Here is a 15433-nt window from a genome sequence, read left to right as displayed (position 1 = left end):
GGGACCAAGATCATGTGGTTGGTTGGGCGGCATGGTCAGGAATTGAACCTGGGTTTTCTGGCACCAAAGCCCATGGGCTTTCTTACTGCACGAGCCCTGAACTTCTGAGGATGAGAGGGTATTCCCCCGGCACCTTCCAAGCCTCACCACCACCCTCCTGCCTCACCGCTACACCCATCAGCCAGTGGACAACCAGATCCTCTGGAGAAAAGATGGGCTGCAAGGTTTGCTCCCTCCCAGGACTACTTTAATGCAAATTCTAGCTCTCTCCGCCCTTGGCCAATACTCCAGTACCAAGAATAATATTTGAAAAGCCTGGGATTCTTGTGCCCTGAAGAACCCCCAAGTACAGAAATGTAAAGCAGAAAAACTGGGCTCCCATCAAGGAGGGGGGGAAATGCATAAGAGAAAAAGTGATACAGGGGAATCTAAAGAATTTGGGGGATTATGTGAATAAATGGACACAGAAAGGAACCGTTCAGCCCTGGGGAAAAAAGATTGACACTTGTAAATCCCTTGTAAGTATCAGCAAAAAGAGTCCAAGGGATCAAAAACCCTTCCTGCTTCAGCTCAGTGTCCTGCAGTTCCATTTGAATATTAAGCCTCCACGTGGTTGTTCTGAGGCTTTTGTAATATGACCAAACTATCCGGGCTAATTTGGGCAAGGGTTATTACCTACAATTTACAGATGGGGAGCCAGAGGTGAAGGGAAGTTCAGTAGATGATCTGTGGCCATCACGTTCGTTTTAGAAACCACGTCGGATTTAGCGCACAGATTTTCCAACCCCCTGCCAGATCCCGAGCTTGTGGGAAAACGGCAGTCGCCTCTCAGTTGTCGACATCATTAATGTGGAGCAGCAGAGGCATAGACGATCCCGAATGGTGAGTAATGCTCATGCCATGCCTCCTGCTCTGGACGTTTGCTTTGGAAGCTTCTTGCAGGCGTCAGAATGGAGGCACCCGGCCGTGGGAGGCTGCCTCACCCTCATTCCACCCCTTGCCTGCTCAAAGCCGCCCACCCCCTCCTCCATGAAGACCTGGGGGCAGCAGATTAAGGGGAAGAGGCTATAATGCTTTGCTGGGCTGGCATGGCATGGTGGAGGGAGGCAGAGAATAAGGTGTTTGATTTCAAAGGACCCCCGCGGTGCCACAAGCTAGCAGAACAGTAACCGTAAATGAGACGGCGAATTGTGTCCACTCGAAGACTCCTGCGTGGCTGCCGATTCATTGTGCTAATAAGGATGTGAGAGCCAGAGGTTGACTGTGTTCTGATTTCGCGGCTGGGGGACCCATGGCTCAGGAGTGGGGGAGGGACATCCAAATTTAAGGTCAGAGTCCGAATTCCATCTCCCAGCTCCCAATTCCAATTTAGTTGGTCTAATTGCTGCTACCTCCTAATGTCTATGGATGCTTTAGGGCCAGATGCCTTTAATGGCCTGGACCTGGGTAGGCATGCAAGCCATGCTTAAGGTCGAGGAATAGTGATGCTGGAGCCGAGAGGAGCCAACCCCTCAGATTCATTCAAATACGGAGAACCTGCCAAGTGCCAGGCAGCAGAGATTGGCCCCGGGAGGAGAGCACAAAGGAAATCCGACATGGACCCTGGCCTGAGGAACCCAGGGTTGGAAGGGAGAGAAGACATGGAACAGAAACCTCTGCGATGCCTTCAGAGAGGACAAGGAGACGAGATCTAAGAGAGATCCATTCGGTCTTCCATTCAATTAAATCCTTCATTCAGCCGCGCAGGCCCCTGTCTGAAGTGCGCTGGATACAACGATAGGAAAAACCGGTCTCTATCCCCAGAAGCTACCATTCAAATACTGACTCTGAGTCACCAGGGAGTTTTTCAAAGCACAGTACGCCAGGTCCCCCACCCAGACCGCTGATTCTGAATCTCTGGAATTGACACGCAAGAAACCTGAAGCTCAGATTCTGGGTGTCATCCGGGTTTGGGTACTGATCTGTGGGATAAGAAGGGAAGGGAACCCAGAGGAGGGACACCCAGAGACAGGGAGAAAGGCTTCCTGGCCCACCTCTCCTAGGAAGCCTTCCCTGACCTGCCCAGCACATCGGTCTGCGCGTCCTGTGACCCCAACCTCCACACATCCTGTGTGTCCTGTGATTTTTCGGGCTGACTGGTCATCTTAGTTCCTGGATGTGCCTTACTTCTGAGGCTGAGTGCTCCCAGGTTCCAAGGTCACTGTGACGAGGGTTCCAGGGGCCTTGTGACACATGCTGGCTGGTTCTGTTCAGGCGTCAAGGAGGGGCCCAGTTCCCTCTGGGAATGCAACTCATCCCCCCAAAAGAAGACCGCCTTCCCCTGCATCAGTTAGGGCTCCAAGTGAGCTCTGGTCAAAAGCTGCTTTGAAGCCAGACCGCAGGGGCCATGACCACCCTCTCTCCTGAAAACAGCCTCTCTGCCAGGTGGTCAGCCTCCTTCATCCTGGTGCGTGTTCTTCATCAACTCCAAGTCCCTCCCTCCCCAACTTCTGGTTTGCATTAGGGCCACTTTCCCCTGCTGGGTGGGTAGGACTAGAACCCTGAGCTGGCCTGGAAGGTTGAGCAGGGTAGGCTGTACCTTGATCTCACATCAGCACTAACCACAGGACTGAAAAACACAGGTCGTCTTTCTCCCTTTCACCCTTCTCTCTAAGCTAGTTACCTTTCCCTGTATGTGATATTCTAACTTTAATGAATTTTGGGTTTGCAAGTACAAACTTGTAGATGCTGATAAATTTTCCTTGGTGCTTTTGCCAACAATTTTGGTATGCTGCCACCAGGTGGCAGTAATGCTTTTGTTAGTAGGTGGTTTCAAGTCCACTTAATAAAATGTATCTATTCATTAAAAGGCAGCCTCAGTCATAAAAATTTTCCACACAGTGTATTTTTTAAAATCATAATAACTGATTATAATGACCTTAACCAATCTTGAGTTTTGTTAATCATACGGATTAAGAGAGTGATACATTAAAAAAAGCAGAACTGCAAAATGAGCACCTTTCTCCCTGAGTTGTATTTTATTTTTTTATATTCCTTTTTTTGTTCCAAGTTTTTGTTTTAAATTCTAGTTAGCTAACACATAGGGTAATATCGGTCTCTCCCTGAGTTTTAAATGTTATTGCTTTATTGCAGATTACTACCAGGTCTTGATTTGGATTTTCTTTATATCTCTATTCATTTCTCTGAATGTAGAGAGTGATAATTATAAAATAACAAACTGTCACATAGCCTTTATTATGTACAATGGCTGTTCTAAATGCTTTACTTAGAGTCCCTTATTCTCATCATAACCATATAGGAGGTGTAGGATGCTATTGTCTTCATTTTATGAAAAAGTTGCAGCACAGAGACTAAGCAACTTGCCTAAAGTCACACTGTTGTGTAAAGTCACACTGTTAAGTGGCAGAGGTGGCATTCTACATCGGTGACTCTCCAAATGTGGTGCCCAGAACTGCAGCATCAGCATCAATGGGGAACTTGTAAGAAATGCAGACTCTTGATCCCCAGGTGACCTGAACCAAAAACTCTGGAGGTGAGGGCCAATGATCTGTGTTTTGACAAGAACTCTGGGGGAGTGTGATCCGGAGCTAACTTTGAGAACCAGTGTTTTAAACCATTCATTTAATCGTTCGGCAAATGGATGATATACCCCCACACCTGGGTTGCTAATAATCACCCAGGTAACTTTCAAGTTGCATATATGCTTCCCCCCCCCCCAATTTTAACATTCCTTCCCTCCTTGGGCCACCCTGCTCTCCCCTGGGTGAGAATCACTGACATGATGAGCCACTCTTACTATTGAGAGCATGTCTTGTCCCTCAAGGGAACTGGAGTGGAAGCGGCTAGGAACCATAAGTAGCCTGTGACCCTTCCGAGGCCTACTGGGGGCTCTGTCCCTATGAGTTTTCAGAGCAACATGGCATCAGGAACCTTCCTGGAAAGTTTGCTTTATCCTCCAGTAGCTTTCCTATTTTGTAAGAATGCTAGAGAAAATCTTCAACCCAATGAAGCAGAATAGAAGGAGGGTGGGGAGATGTATGCCTACAGCCCGGGCCTCCGGCAGGAGGAGGATGTTAGAGAAACTGAGCCACTTAGGACTCCTGCTTCTGGCCCCCCTCTCTAGAGGAAATGTGGCCAAGGTGTCCCCAGGTTTGCTGGTGGGGAGTTTTAACCTACTTAAGCACACCATGGAGGTGGGAGATTTTCACAACGGCTCCATCTAGCAGTCCTCTTCCTAAGAGACCAGGAAAAAAAGCTACTGCACAGCTAAAGGGTATCCAGCACCTCCTGGACTATGTATCTCCCCTCCTGGATCACCAGGTAATTGTACCCAGATGGTGGTGCAGGGTGTTACTAGTAAGCGGAGCCGGGAATGGGCGAATGTGGGAGTAGGAAGATGAATTTGAGAGATTATTGAGTTGACAGTCTCTATTACTTCGAAGGACCCCAGATACAGATTCTGGTCTCTGATTTCCGGCATAGACAGGTGGTGTGAATATACTGGAGAAGAGAGGGAGGGGGCCTCTGTGTGGAAATTTTCCCTTTAGGCCTCTGCAGGTCAACAAGCTTCTTGTGTTTGTCCTTGGCTTGCTAGCAAATGTCTTAGATGTTCTTGTGGTTGGCCTGTAGTTTGTTTAAGTTTTGCCCACAGAAGTGGTGGACATAGAGAAATTGAGCTTCCTGGAAGGAGAAGTCAGCGACTTTTTCTTTTCTTTTTTCTTTTTTTAATGAGAGAGTGAGGGCGGGGGAGAGGGGCTAGAGAGAGACAGAGAGAGAGAGAGAGAGAGAATCTTAAGCAGGCTCCGTGCTCAGCATGGAGACCGACGCAGGGCTCAATCCCACAACCCTAGGATCATGGCCTGAGCCAAAATCAAGAGTGACACTCAACTGACTGAGCCGCCCAGGCACCCCACAAGTCAGTGGCTCTTTGTAAGCAAATTCAGCCATGGCAAAGTAGGAGGATGGCCAATTGTTGCAGGTAGAGGTTTAGTAATATAAATTCACTGAGCACTCGGCAAACACCTTCTTGTGACATTTCTAATTATCTCTGCCTTATTGTGCTGATGCCATACCTCTTATTATGGTTTCTGTGCACATTACTTACTTTGCCACCCTTTCATCACATTTGACCCTTTTTTCATATCTTTGTTCATCATTTATTTTTTAATCTTTCTACGACATTAGATTTTAAGGTATGCCTTTTGTTAACAGCTTGTATCAGGTATCAGGTATGTATTTTCCATTCAAATGGAAAATCCTTGCTTTTTACTCTTCCTGGTAGCATGGGATTGGGGTTAAACTCCCTGATTCTTGCACCAAACAGCTCTGGGTTCAAATCTCAGCCCTAATATTTACTGTATGACTTCAGATATACTAATCAACCCTCCTCCAGCCTCAATTCCCTGATCTGTAAAACAGTGTTATAACCACACCTACCTCACGGGTGGTTGCAAAGATTAAGTGATAAATATAAAGTGCTTAGAACAGTGCCTGGCACCTCATCAATGCTTCATAGATGTTTACAACTAACCAGAGAATTTAATGCATTTATTTTCATAATTGATTTCTTTGGGTTTGTATCATTTTTTACATTTATGCTTTTCTTAATTCCTTGTTGTTTCCTGTATTATTTACTTTTATTTTTAAAGGGGATTAGAAGGGAAATGCCTTGTTCCTATAAATCTCTAATTTTTTAAGTAAAAAATAAAACAAACTCTTCTGACTCTATCCTTCAATCTAATAAAAAAAAATTAAATTTATAGTTAAAAATCTTCCTACAAAAAAATACCCTAGGCCTAGATGGCTTCATGGGTAAGTTATACCAAATATTGAAGAAAGAAATAATATCAATTCTATCTAAACTATTCTAAAAAATTTTTAAGTGAGAATACATCCCTGCTCATTCTATGAACCCAACATTACCCTGGTACCAAAATCAACGAAATTATAAGAGAAGAAACTTGTCTATATCAGGGCTGGTAAACTTTTTCTGCAGAGGTCTAGACAGTAAGTATGTTAGTCTTTGTGAATCATATGCTTCTGTCACAACTACTTAACTCTGTTATTTTAGCATGAAAGCAGCCACAGACAATACATGAATGAATGGGCATGACTGTGTGCCAATAAAGCTTTATTTAAAAAAAAAAAAAAACAGGCTGCAGGCCAGATTTGGTCCATGGGTTGTAGTTTACTGATTGTTGACCTCTATAATAAATCCCGTGGAATCCCACAAAAGCCACTAGGACTAATAAGGGGCCAGAATACAAGATCAATATACAAAAATCCATTGTATTTCTATATATAGCAATGAATAGTTGGGAAGTTTAAAAACACCAACTTTTAAAATAACATCCCCCCCAAACCAAAATAGTTAGGGATAAATCTGACAAAATATACGAATAGCCTATATACCGAAAATTACGAAACAATGCTTAGAGACATTAAAGAAGATCTTAATAGACGAAGAAATATACCATGTTCATGGATCAGAAAGCTCAATATTATTATCATTGCTCCCCAAATTGACCTTTAAATTCAGCGCAATCCCCATCAAAATCATAGCTGTCTTTACTATGTTGCAGGTAGAAATTGACAAGTTGACTAAGATTTATATGGAAATGCATTGCTAAAGTCCATGCGTTCCTTTTTATAATTAAGGATCCCAGGACACAGCCCAACTTTGCCTATTCCCTCCTGCTTCCTGCCACAGTTCATGCTGAGTGTTGCAGTCTGAGTACAGGTTTGGAGAACATGATGGCAGTTGGAGGGATGGCACCCTGGCTTTGGTCTGCCCAGACAACAGTGTCTGTGCACTTGGGACATGACATCAGGACAGACCCCGCTCCCCAAGGTTAGGCCATCTCCAATGAGGGTGGGATTTTTCTGATATCTTCTTGGGCCCACATGTCCTATTTTGGTTCAGAAGACAGAGCATGTTTGAGTTAAAAAAGGTGCTCAATCCATCCCTATCGAATGTGGAGTCAGTAGAAATTATCCCAAACCTGGGCCTGTGGGCTCTTATTGTTTCATTTCCAGTGCTGAAGGGATTTCTAATAGCTTGCCTCTCTCTCGTGATCAGAGGACTAGTAGCATCAGAAACCTCCTGGGGTGGGGCGCCTGGGTGCCTCAGTCGGTTAAGCTTCGGACTTTGGCTCAGGTCATGATCTCGCGGTCCGTGAGTTCGAGCCCCGCGTCGGGCTCTGTGCTGACCGCTCGGAGCCTGGAGCCTGTTTCGGATTCTGTGTCTCCCTCTCTCTGACCCTCCCCCATTCATGCTCTGTCTCTGTCTCAAAAATAAATAAATGTTAAAAAAAAAATTAAAAAAAAAAAAAAGAAATCTCCTGGGGCTTGTTAGAAATGCATCGCCCTGGGCCCCAACACTGGACCTTCTGAGTCAGAATCTGCATATTATGAAGATCCTCAGGTGACTCATATGCAAATTTGAATTTGAGTCACACATGTGCATATTCAGGTGTACTCAGGAAGTTGGGAGTGTATATATCAGGCAAGTCTAGTCACCTGCCAAGCTCTGTCCATTAACATGTCTTCATGTCTGCAGTGTGGCATTTCAAGACACGCTTCTCTCCAATAGAAGATTCCTGACAGGAGCTCTTACCTCCTGGTTACTGTCTTATGAGCATTTTTAATTACTTTGCATGCAGCACACTCTTTTCCCCCCATATCACACACACACACACGCGCGCGTGCACACACACACACACACACACGCACACACACACACACACATCTCTTATGTAAACCAGAAACCACTCCTTATGATGAATTGTTTTACTCTTCCAAGAAAGGCAAAATGGAGCCCATGGGTGTGTTTAATTTGTGCTTATTTTATACTTTTCCATTATCAAAGCAGTAGACATTATTGCAGAAAAGTTCAAAAATACAAGAAAAAGGAAAAAAATTATGTAGAATCCTATTTCTCGAAGACAATCACTCTTGCTTTTAGTGGGGATTTTTGGTATTGGTGGGGCTTTCTTTTCAGTTTTTTTTCTACCAGAATCTTAATCAGGTTAATTCACTCTATATTAGAGTATATGAGGTGTAGTTTTTATAATATATGACATAGGTATACAAGGAGGATAGCACATAGAGAAGATAGAGGATAGATACGGAATGTGTAATTTTGTATTCTGCTTTTTCTGTTAACATTTAAATTTTTCCAGATTATTATTCATTCCCTGTCAGCATCATTTTTTTATGCCTCACAATATTCCATTGAGTATATAAACTATAGTTTATTTAACTATTCCCTTATTGCATAATGTTTAGAGCACGTGCGTTTTTCATTTTGGTAAGTAATGTGCAATGAAAATTATTGTGCTTTCAGCATTTTTGTATAACTTTGCAGTAATTTCTTCAGGATAGATTTCCAGAAGTGAGTCAGAGACTGGGAACTTGACTCATATTACAAACTCCAGAGTATAACATTGAAAAAAGCACACTTAGGGGCACTTGGCTGGCTCAGTTGTTTGAGCATCCGACTTCGGCTCGGGTCATGATCTCATGGTTCGTGAGTTTGAGCCCCACCTTGGGCTCGCTGCTGTTAGTACAGAGCCCGCTTCAGATCCTCTGTCCCCCTCTCTTTGCCCCTTCCCTGCTTACACGCTCTCAGAAATAAATAAAACATTAAAAGAAAGGGGGAAAAAGCACACTTAAAAGAAAAGCCAAAGCTTCTTAACTAAGGCTGAAGTGATTGTCCTTGCCAGGTGAAGAGAAAACCACCCATTGACAAGACGGAATGGGATGCCTTCTTTGATGAGAACGGTCTGTTGGCCAAATCACGAGACTCCATTTGTGTTAACATCCTGGAAAGGGTACAATCCCCAAGGCCTTGCCCTGGCACTGGGGGGCATGGGTGGACAAGAGGGCAGGCAGGTGTTTGGAGAGGCCCTTTCAGCAGGCACCCCAAGGGCCTGTGACCTCTCACCTCTCGCCCACACCTCAGGGTCTGCACCCCTTCGTGAGGACAGAAGCCTGGAAGTTCCTCACGGGCTACTACTCATGGCAGAGTTCCCAGGATGAGCGGCTCACGGTGGACAGCACAAGGAGGTAGAACATTCCAGATCCTGTCAGGGGAGGGTGGATGGCAGTGCAGGTGGGATGGAGTGCCCACCCCAGCCTGGCAAGTTCAGTCTTCTTCCCTCCGATGGATTTCTTATTCTGAGAGACAAAACCCCCACGTGCTCCCGACCCAGGGCCTGAACACGGGAGGTGCCAGCACATTCCCACCCAGCTCCATTTAGCAGCCCACACACTGCCCTGCATGGGCTTCACTCCAGCAACTCCTCTGGCCCGCCACCATCCCATCCCATCCTTCCCTAGAGCCTGTGCGCCTCTCTGAGCTGAAGATTCACACACAAGAGGCCAGTGGAGAATGATCCAGGGCCGTAGGGGAACTGAGGCTCTGCCTGGAATGCTCTATTCCTGACAGCCCTGACAAGGCCCATATTAGTTTCCTGTGGCTGCTGAAACAAGGCACCACAAACCGGGGGCTTTGCAACAGCAGAAATGTATTTTCTCGGTTCCAGAGGTCGGAGGCCCAAAAGTAAGGTGCCAGCACAGCCACGTTCCCTGATGTCTCCAGGGGACAACCCTTCCATGCCTCCTCCTGCTGACTCTGAGTGTTCTTCCAGTCTCTGCCTCCATGGTCGCATGGCCTACTCGCCTTCTCTCTGTCTCTCCTTTGTGTGTTTCTGTGTGTCCTTGGAAGGACGCTCATCATTGGATTTAGGGTCCACCTGGATAATCTAGATTGATCTCATCTCGAGATCCTTAATTACATCTGCAAAGGCCCTTTTAAAAATAAGTTCACAAGCACAAGTTTCGGTGGCTAAGGCGTAGACATATCTTCTGGAGGGCCACCATTCAGCCTCCTACGTGCCCTGAGCATGTTCTGGTAATGGACACTAGACACTGCCTCATCCAATCCTTCCGATTCTAAGGCGGAAGTGCCAGTATTCTCCCCATTCTACAGAGGAGGAAACTGAGGCTTAGGTATAGTGATGTCCACAAGGCCTGACCCTAGTTGCAAACACCCAGTTATTAATTTGCGGAGCCAGGATTCAGGAGCAGCCATGGGACCCCAGAGCCACAAGATCGAACCTGCCTCCATGCTGCCCTCCAGGAGCACATTAGAGTGTGGTTAGGGCTGGCACCGGTGGGGATGAGAGGGGGCATCACAGGGTGCAGCCTCCTGCAGAGTGCTCCGCAGAGTTCCCTTGATTTGCCAGGAGGGGGAGGCTGCCTCTTTCAGCCTCAGTTCTGTCTTCACAGGAAGAACTACGAGGCCTTATGCGAGATGTACGAAAAGATTCAGCCCCTTCTGGAAAACCTGCACCGGAACTTTATGAAGACTCGGAATAACATTGGTGAGCGGAGTTGGGTGGGCAGGGCGGGGTGGGGGGGGGGGCTTGAAGCCATGCCTGCCCCCTCGTCAGTCATGTCCAGGGGCCGATGGGTCCCCTGGTTCCTGGGAGCTGCCTCCACAGGGGCCTGGAATTTTGCTGGGTAAACCTCTGTTAGCCCATCCCCCATCTCTGCTGGGGGCCCCTAGATGCCCAGCACCATTTTCCCCCCAGGGTGATTCCTATTCCTGCCACTTCGCCTTCATCTCTCCCCTTTGGGCCTTGAACTAGGCTAGATTTCAGTTGGACAGAACCGGTGGGGTGGGATGGGGGGACATTCCTGGCAGAGGGTACAGCCTCGTCAAAGATTTGGAGGTGGGGACACGGCCAAACAGCTCAGGGTACGGTGAGGGGTAGAGCCTCATGGGCAGATGTAGGCCGATGTACTTTTCACAGCCCCCTCCCCAGGGTGCCTTGGGTCTTACCCTTTGGGGGAATGAACTCATTCATGGCCCCCCTGCTGGAGGTGATCTGGTGCCCCCTACCTGTCTCTTTTCCGCAACCTAGCATATGACATTCAGAAACTCTACGACAAAGACCACCTAGGCAACGTCCTTATCGACAAGAAGAGACTGGAGAAAATCCTGCTCCTGAGTTATGTCTGCAATACCCAGGCAGGTGGGCCATGGGGCTGGGCCTCCCCGCAGCCCCCTTTTCTCACTTCCTTCCTGGAATCCCTTCCCTGGCCCCACCCAGCCCCTCCTCACTGCCCTCCCCCTCCACCCCAGAGTATCAGCAGGGTTTCCACGAGATGGTGATGCTTTTCCAGCTGATGGTGGAACACGACCATGAGACCTTCTGGCTTTTCCAGTTCTTCCTGCAGAAAACGGTGAGGGCTGGGCCTGAGTTCAGGGACCACCTCCCTACCACTCCCCAAATAACCCCTTGAGGTCAGGCAGGCATTGGCAGCCCAGCTGTTTCCTTCAGCCCTGAAACAGCCCTCAGGGTCCCAGAGGAGCCTGGACAGGCAACACTAACACCAGTGAGGTTTTGGGGGACAGTGCTGTGTGTGTTGTAGGCATCGGAGTTGAGGAGATGGCTAGAAAGGTGCTCTGGGTCCAGCTCTCCCCAAACTTTGAAAGAGTGTAACTGGCCAGTCCCAGTGAAGTCTTCCTCTCCTGGCATTGCCCTCCCCAAACATGGCTCTGCTCCCACAAATCCTCCATGGCTCCCCATCGCCTCCAGAATAAAATCCAATAACCTTGGCCAGGCAGTCAAGGACGATCTTTGCCCTTGTCTCTCGCTGCCCCCTTCACACGCCCTGCACTTCAGGCACAGCAGGGGACTCGGTACTCCCCAGATGTACCCCACAATGACCACATTGAGGGCTTTTAAAGTTGCTGCTCCCTGGAACATCCTCCCTGGAAAACCTTTCCTTATGATCTGTGAGAGGCTGTTCAGCATCTACCCTCACCCCTGTCTCCATCCCCGCAGCAAGGTGCTCACTGCTCTTTCCTTGTCCCAATTGGTTCTGACCCACAGCATGTGTGTAGAGGCAGAACTGGATGCGTTGCACGTGAGCCACATCTGGAACATCCCTGCATCCCCACCACACACACACACAGGTGCATCCACATGTGCAAACAAACACCCCTACAGACACAGATCACGTAGACACGCCCAGACCCAGGCATCCAGGCTCATCCAGAGGCATGAGCCCAGCCTGGAGCCAGCCCCACGCAGGGCCTCCAGAACCAAGATGCTGTGAAGCAGGGCTGGCTCTTCCGGTGCCCCCACACGGAGAGAGGTGCCGTTTCCCTCCCTCCCACCCATCTTTCTCAGGAGCACAGCTGCGTCATCAACATCGGAGTGGGCAAGAACCTAGACATGCTCAACGACCTGATTGACTTCTTGGACCCCGTGTTTGCTGAGCACCTAAGTGAGTGGACCCTCCGCCTCCTGCAACAGTACGTCGCCCCCCCCCCCCCGCACCAGGGCAGGCATGAGGGGGCACCAGGACCCAGCCCCAGGCAGCCGGGCCCACTCATGGTGGGCGGGAGCGGGTCATTTGGTCTTCCCTCCAGGTCCTAGGAGCACGGTTCACCCGGATGGCGTTGGCATCTGGACAGTTGAAAATTCACCCCAGTCTCCAAAGGCGGTTGGAACAGTGAGGGCCAGGCATTTCGTACTTCCCCAGCGTGTTGGCGTGCTGTCGTTTCGCCCTCTGTGTGCCTTTGCTCTGTCACATGAGCTGTCCCTGTGTTCTCCGACCACGGCCTCTGGGCTGACGCCCCTGTCTCTTCTGCACAGGAGGGAAGGGTGCCGGGACCGTGCGGTCCCTCTTCCCCTGGTTCTGCTTCTGCTTCCAACGTGCCTTCAAGTCCTTTGAAGATGTCTGGAGGCTGTGGGAGGTGAGGCCTCCTTGGACAGAAGGGCTAGGCCCCACCCCTCCAGCATGCAGCGGGCAGCCCTTTCCCTCGCCTCCCCTTTATTGCTGGCCCGGGATGGACTTCGGCAGCTTGGGGTTTACTGGGCCAGCGACCCTGCTCCCACCTCGTGGGAGGAGGCTAGGACATCAGCTGGTCCATCTGTTCATCCAGGCCCACCAGCACCTCCTGGAGGGCAATCAGGGTGGAAGGAGGGGCCTCTGGCCAGTGTTGGGGGCGGGGGGAGCCTGGCCTGCTTTCCCGCCACCCTGCCCAGGTGGGCCGCCTTCTGCTTTGCTTCCCCAGCTGCCCCTTCCTCTGCCTTCCCCTCCATCTGAGTGCTGTTTCCCTACTGGCCCCTCACTCCTGGAGAAGCAGGGCCCCCCCACCAAAGGGCAGGTCAAAGGTGCAGTTCTCTGCTCCCAGGCCCTTGGGCCATCAGCAGATGAAGCTCCCTGGGAACAGACCCACCACCCACTTTCTGCCCTGCCCAGCCCAGCCCAGTCCTCAGCCTGGCATTCAGTGCCCCCCCGAGTCAACTCCCACCTGCCTTATCCCTCCCTCACGGCCTGCTGGTCTCCATGCCCAAGTCCATGGCCACCCCCAGACCTCTGCTGACACCCCTGGATCGTTGACTTCTCATCAACCGTTGCTTTGCCAAAGCTCTACTCAAATGCTACAGACAGTCACCGGGTCATTCCCTCACCCTCTCCTCCCTCCCTCCCTCCCTCCCTCCCTCCTTCCCTCCCTTCCTCTTCCCCTCCTTCCCTCTCTCATTCTCTCTTCCTCTTCCTTCCCCCTAGCTAATGAATTCCCTGAAGCCTTTTTCTCCAAGCCCGCAGTAGCCTCAGGACCCCCGAGGTAGCACTTGAGGGAATGAGAGAGTCAGTAGTGAGGCCGAGGAACGGCTGACCCCGGGCGGGTGCCTAGTCAGCGGGTGGGTCACCATCCTCGGTCGGCTGCGGTCTCCGGCTGGCTGCGGGGCTCAGGCTGACACTCACCGGCCACCTGCAGGTTCTGCTGACGGGGAAGCCCTGCAGGAACTTCCAGGTGCTGGTGGCTTACAGCATGCTACAGATGGTGCGCGAGCAGGTGCTACAGGAGAGCATGACCAGGGATGACATCATCCTGGTGAGCGCACCCGCCCTGGGGCCAGGCCAGCCCTTCGCCCCTGGCGGGAATCTGTCACGTCCTGAGCACTGTGCTGGTGCTTCTGTAGAGCAGCTCCTTTAAGCCTCACAACAAGGCTGATGCAGTGGGACATAACCATCCCCAGCACCCCTGTTTAGCACAGGAAGAACCCGAGGCCTTGAATGCCTCTTACTGTCCGTGCTCGCTGCCTCACAGTTAATCCCTTAGCCTTAGGGTCCTCCTGCGGCAAAAGACAGAGAGTTTTCTGGCGTTTCAAAAAAGCAGCTGAGGTCTACGTTCAACACGCTCTAGGGTGGCAGCCCGATTATAAAACGGGTCCTCCTTAGAAGCCCCTGCATCACTCAGTGGAACCCTGGTACTCCCTAGAGCCCAGCAGGAAAGTTACATTTACCATCTCCCCCATATATCAAGTTCCAGTGGTGAAATTTCAGGCACTGTGCTGGGCTGGTTGGAGAGAGATCAGGTGGCCCCAGTGACTGCCATGGGCAGCCGCCTTGTCCCTTGAAGCGGGAGGCAGCCGCCTGTGCCCAAGGAGACCTGCTTCGTCCCAGCTTCCTCTCTCTGCACAGGCCTGCAACAACCTCATTGACCTTGATGCTGATGTGCTGATCTCTGCTGCCTGCTTGATTTACGCTGAGCTCATCCAAAGAGATGTAAGTTGCCCCGATTATTTGTCTTCCTCCTCTTCCTCCTCCAAGAAGCCTTCTCTGATTTCCCAAGCGCAGTCCAAGCACCCGGCAGGCATATTCGGCTTCAGAGACACAGTTTGTGTCTGGTTCTTTGCTGCTTTCCATCTGCAGCTCCTGCCTCCCCAAGGAGACTGCACTGCCCGAGGACACGGCCCTCGCCCCTGGTTCCCTGTGTCCCTCCCAGTGGATCAGGCACAGGACTGAGCACCCAGGGGTTCTGTAGAATGTCACTAGCTGGACAAATGTGAAGAATGAGCTCAACAGAACAATTTCTGTCCACCTCAATCTGCCAGAACCCTCCTCTTCCCCAGGCTCCTCAGCCGTTAAAGGATTTCTTTCTCTGAAGACTCTCACGATGGACAGATGCCCTCAAAGGACAGAAGGAAGGTGGTCCTTCAGCCATGAAGTCTGACGGGGCGTTAGGGTGAGAGTGTAGGTAATACAACTACAATAGAAACAGGCTCTGGACTCACAGTTTGTGGTGGGCAGTGTATCTCCTGGCGACACCTGACGGCAGAGAGGATTGTCTGATAAGAAGAGAGGCCTGGGGGGCGAGAAGGGCCATCACGAGCTGGAGAGAGGGCAGGCCCACTAGGGAGACCTTGCGGGTCACAACTCTTCCACAGCTGAGGGCTTTCCAAGGCTACAGTGGTTCCACACTCGGACGCAAATGGGTAAGGATGTGACTTTGAGAGCCTCCCTGCCTCCTGTGGAAGACAAACTGAACGTGTCTAATAGGCCTGATCAATCCCCGAGACCAGGTCCCGAGAGGAAGGCCTGACCACACGGCTCTGCACGCACGACC

General features: G+C 50.1%; 1 protein-coding gene across 5 annotated transcripts; it reads left to right on the top strand.

The window, feature by feature from the left end:
• The first annotated feature begins 750 nt into the window (after positions 1-750).
• On the top strand, positions 751-15089 carry TBC1D21 (TBC1 domain family member 21). Of its 5 annotated transcripts, none has more exons than XM_058737097.1 (11): positions 751-882; positions 8724-8831; positions 8963-9066; positions 10291-10385; positions 10929-11039; positions 11150-11250; positions 12204-12300; positions 12672-12772; positions 13802-13918; positions 14509-14592; positions 14740-14933. In XM_058737097.1, the coding sequence occupies exons 1-11, from the start codon at positions 880-882 to the stop codon at positions 14830-14832; spliced, it is 1014 nt and encodes a 337-aa protein (XP_058593080.1). In that variant the 5' UTR covers positions 751-879; the 3' UTR covers positions 14833-14933. The 5 variants fall into 5 exon arrangements, with proteins under 5 accessions (XP_058593080.1, XP_058593082.1, XP_058593079.1 ...); XM_058737096.1 differs by lacking the exon at positions 751-882 and adding an exon at positions 2245-2446; XM_058737098.1 differs by lacking the exons at positions 751-882; positions 14740-14933 and adding exons at positions 2246-2446; positions 14940-15089.
• Positions 15090-15433: the final 344 nt, after the last annotated feature.

Source organism: Neofelis nebulosa, chromosome 7 (assembly GCF_028018385.1).
Source record: "Neofelis nebulosa isolate mNeoNeb1 chromosome 7, mNeoNeb1.pri, whole genome shotgun sequence".
Lineage (NCBI taxonomy): Eukaryota > Metazoa > Chordata > Mammalia > Carnivora > Felidae > Neofelis > Neofelis nebulosa.
Note: the sequence above shows the minus strand (reverse complement) of the source record. Positions and strands in the feature narration are given on the sequence as shown.